Genomic DNA, 4,316 nt, shown 5'->3' with positions numbered 1-4,316 from the left:
GACAAAATATACGAGATCAGCGTGGGAGACGATGCTTAATTTCAGTTGCTTTCGGTTCGGATGCATCGATGCATTTACGAAGCAAATCGGTAAAGCGCTGCAAGCGACACATTTTCCATATCTTCCAAAGATCTCTACGTTAGAAATTAAAAAGACCATGTCCGTAGGGTTTGACTTGAAATTTTAAGCCCTACGAGATTAATTTCGCATGAGGTTTTTTAGATTGGTTAGAGATGGTGACTTTTCCAACTACCCCAACGTCAAACAGTATAATTAAAAGACAACAGTATAAGAAATAACAGAATATGGAGCTTTAATTATTGAAGCTGATTGATCACATACATTAGTATGTTTACCAATGTAGCTTATGTATCATAAATAGACAATAAATTATTAAATCGACAATTAAATATAGTAACGTCTACAAGCTTACGTAGCATGGAGAGATAGACTATTTTCCATAGCAAACTAATACGTATTAATACCATCTATTAATATTAATTATTAATACCACACAGAACCTCCTATCACACCAAAATTCTCCCGAATTTAAATTACCATCTATAGCCATGCAACGCATTCAAAATCCAGCTAAGGTCGCCCTTCGGCAGCATATCAAACAGAAGCTGCAGACCCTAACATCCGACGAACGTCAGCGACAATCGAGCATCATCATCGACAAGGTAGTAATAACATTTCGGGCTCACGTCCGTAAACAAATCAACATACCCAATTGTCTAATATTTCGTCTGGTTCACTTTTCTTTAACGCTCGTGTGGGGATTGGCGCAGGTTATGGCACTTCCGTTCTACGAGCGCTGTCAAAGGATTAGTGTCTATCTCAGTACCGACACCGAAGTCAACACGAGGTCCCTGCTGGAGCGCATGTTTCAACAACGGAAACAGGCACGTGTTACGCTTATACGAATTCTTCCGCAAAATTTCTACCATTTGTCGTTTTTTTTTTGCTGGGGTACGATTCTTGCCACGATGGAATTGCAAACAGTTTAGTCGCTAGCATCCGGAACTTGTCTTTTGCGTTGGTGCGATGGGGGTTGTGTGGAAGGATATGGCCCCGGAATCCTGTTAGTAGCTAAGAAGATAACAATAATTTAAAAATTCCCTTCAAAACGGGTTCTTTCTCGTGCCTGGGGCATTCTAACGCAGTTGAAATTGAACTTTGACCGTCCTTTTCGGGGTGGCCTCCGAATCATGCACATAAACTGTACCGCACCAGGCGTAAAGCCACGAAAAACGCAACTGGAGCGTACAGAATGGTAAGGAAGTGTCGCATTGAATTATGCTTAACCGCCCTGTGCTGGAAATATTTTTGCCGTGCTACCATGCCGGATCCAAACGGTGAAAGGAGCAAACCGAATCCCGGGAGATTTGGATACTTTTTTCGTCTTTATTCATCTTCTTTCGCACAGCCGAGTGTAAGGAGCCCAAGTGCGATTTTCGCTCGCTGGCACCTTGACGTTAAGCTGGCGGGTGAAAGGAATATCGAGTACGATAATTGCACCAGCCGAACCGTGACATTTCTAATGATATTGGAAAACCCGGGCTGTTGCCATCGGTTTTATTCTCTCGTTGGTAATTCCCGTTACGGAAAATTCGAGCAACCGAACCTGAACTGTTTGAATTCTCACACCCAAAATGTGCCATTGATTTTCCATTCGGAAAGTTCTGGTAAATATGAGCGTGTTAAGGTACAATTCTGTTTTATTTAATCATTCTTCTATCTGCCTGATTCTCATTTGCCCATGGCGTAAGTTTAATTGGAGCAATTAAATTCATTAATTTAATTTAAATTACATTCAATCAATCAACAGATAGCACATAAAAATACAATCGCTCTAAAGCGAAAGGAACACAAGCATAAAACATTTGATACCAACGTACCCGGAGGTAATAACTAGTGCAAACAATTATGCCCCATCAAAATGGTTTGAACGTTCTCCTCAGAAACAAACCAAATGTCCATCTCACATTACGAAACCATTCCAGACAATAATTCACGCAAACACACACAAATAGGCGCAACAAACACTCTTCCCACGGGATGTCGGAACCAAAGCGAAAAAAAGGAGCAATTTCAATTACCGGAAATCGATGCGGAATTGCTTCGTGCGATGCCTTATGCGCAAAACCTAGCTTCTCATCGTTTCGCACTTTCTTTTATTGCTTGCCTTGTCCGCAGGTCTTCGTACCAACGTACAACAGGAGTGCAATGAAAATGGTTCGAATCAATGATATGGAGGATTACGACCGGCTACCGACGACCACGTGGAATATCAAGCAGCCCGCATTCGACGACGCAACACGCGAGGACGGACTCACAACAGGTGGGTATCCTTTCCGGTCTGGTTCGTTTATTTTGTGCTCAGGTCGAGAATGAACTCGAGATGGGAGACGGAGCGGTACAGCGGGCAGAACATCATAAATTCTAACGGTGAATTGAGCATCCCATCACGCATTGTTTACCATTTTAGATGAAACCATTTGCCATTTGCCTAAGGACACGATGAAGATTTATATTTCAAAGATGAATCTTTTCTTCAAAGATAGGTAGACGAGCGAATGTCAAAAAACTCCAGCCAAAAAAAAAACTTGGCTCGAAATTATCAATCTTAGTACAAAATCTACTAGCTCATAACATTGCATACTTTCAGGCGAACTTTCTCGTATACCATTTGCAGCTGAAGTTTAGTACAAATTTACATTCCCCCGGTTTTGCTCTCCACCTTTTCTGCAAACAGGTTTGGATCTAATCATCCTGCCCGGCGTGGCTTTTACCAAAGCAGGTGGGCGCCTCGGTCACGGCGGTGGATATTATGATCGATTTTTGAAGGAGTACTTCGGCAAACACCCGAACGCACCGCAACACACCACCCATCTGGTGGGGATTGGATTTTGCGAACAAATTGTGTCCGCTGGTGGGATGCCTTCCGACGAGCACGACGTATCGATTGACTGTATTGTGACGGCGGATTAAATTGTACGCTCAGTTTACCTTCACCGTTGCCTGTTGCATACTCAACATTTTAATTAAGTATTGCCCGATTATATATATAGTGCGTCGCTTTCTTGTGCTACATTTTTTTTTCTTTGAGTTTGTTCTAATCAGAACCAGTGTTTCTGTTTTAAGGATTACAAATACCTCTTTTACCTCCAGAATTTTCATGTAATTAGCATAACCGCAGGGCGCTTACATACCTACCGCATCAGCTTTTCAACAATAAAAATTAAATTACAAAATCCAAAAAATTACACGTTCGGACACCACGTAAGCTTATCAGCTTGTTAAGGTTTATTGCTCCTTCCGTTTCCGTTCATTTCGTCATGCGCATCGTGCGCAAATTATTCGTTCATTGGTCGCTATTTACAGTGTGCAAGGCCACTTGCCTATTTACATTTCATTGTAAGCGTACTCCTAACCTTCCCTAACCCGGAATATCTCCAAGCATGACGCTTGCTGGGTGTTTGATTTTTTGAAATAGATACATCGTTCTTCCCACTGAAAATTGTTCCTGCTTTTTTGATTAATCGAGTTTTTGCATCCCTAATCCGACAATTCCACGTAATGACTAAAATCACATCATTAAAATCCTTTCTTTTGTTGGGGTTGTATCGGGTTCCCTTTTATGCACCGCATTCTAATATTTTTTTAGTTGTTTTTTTATGTTTGAGTTTTATTATCGCTGATTGAACATATATCAGCACCATTTCAAAAAGAAAAAAAAACGACGAATTGATTTCTTTATCGAATCTTTGATACGTTTTGACTATTGAATATCATCAGCACCTTTTCATAGTTTATTTCAGTTAATTTTCCTCTCGCCAACAGTAACTGTCCCTGAAAAATTATGTACAACTCATACTTACTGTTAGGAGGAAATCTATTGTGTGTTAACTCTTTCATTACCATCTGTGACGAATAACTAGACCCCTATCGTTTCTATTACCTTACGCGACAGGAAACACTATAAAGTGTAATACGTATCGATGCAATCACTCCTCATCGTGCAGGAAATGATTTCGACACATCAAAAGAAAATTACAATCAATCCACCATTACACTTCCGGTGTTCAAAGGTTTGGCGTCATTCAACTCACGGTCACATTCATAATGCGTCCCAAGTTTTTGAAATCATTCAGTTTTCAGTTTGTTGTATTTGTTCCTCGTTTCCTGTCTCTGTGATAAACTTCCTGTTGACATAGACTACAAGCAGCATGATTTCCGATTGTTGAAAAGGATAATTCGTCTCGTTTTTTTTTTCTTTGCTTTTAATTTTATTTTGCGTCTTGCTTGGTCGC

At 40.6% G+C, this 4,316-nt stretch overlaps 1 protein-coding gene across 1 annotated transcript; it reads left to right on the top strand.

Annotated features, from left to right (window-relative positions):
• Positions 1 to 569: 569 nt before the first annotated feature.
• LOC128712196 (5-formyltetrahydrofolate cyclo-ligase) lies at positions 570 to 2,994 on the top strand. Its single transcript, XM_053807092.1, has 4 exons — positions 570 to 683; positions 792 to 905; positions 2,200 to 2,344; positions 2,759 to 2,994. The coding sequence occupies exons 1-4, from the start codon at positions 570 to 572 to the stop codon at positions 2,992 to 2,994; spliced, it is 609 nt and encodes a 202-aa protein (XP_053663067.1).
• The last annotated feature ends 1,322 nt before the right edge of the window (positions 2,995 to 4,316 follow it).

The sequence above is a fragment of the Anopheles marshallii genome, chromosome 3, assembly GCF_943734725.1.
Source record: "Anopheles marshallii chromosome 3, idAnoMarsDA_429_01, whole genome shotgun sequence".
Lineage (NCBI taxonomy): Eukaryota > Metazoa > Arthropoda > Insecta > Diptera > Culicidae > Anopheles > Anopheles marshallii.
The sequence above is the reverse complement of the archived record's forward strand: the minus strand, read 5'-3'. Positions and strand labels throughout refer to the sequence as shown.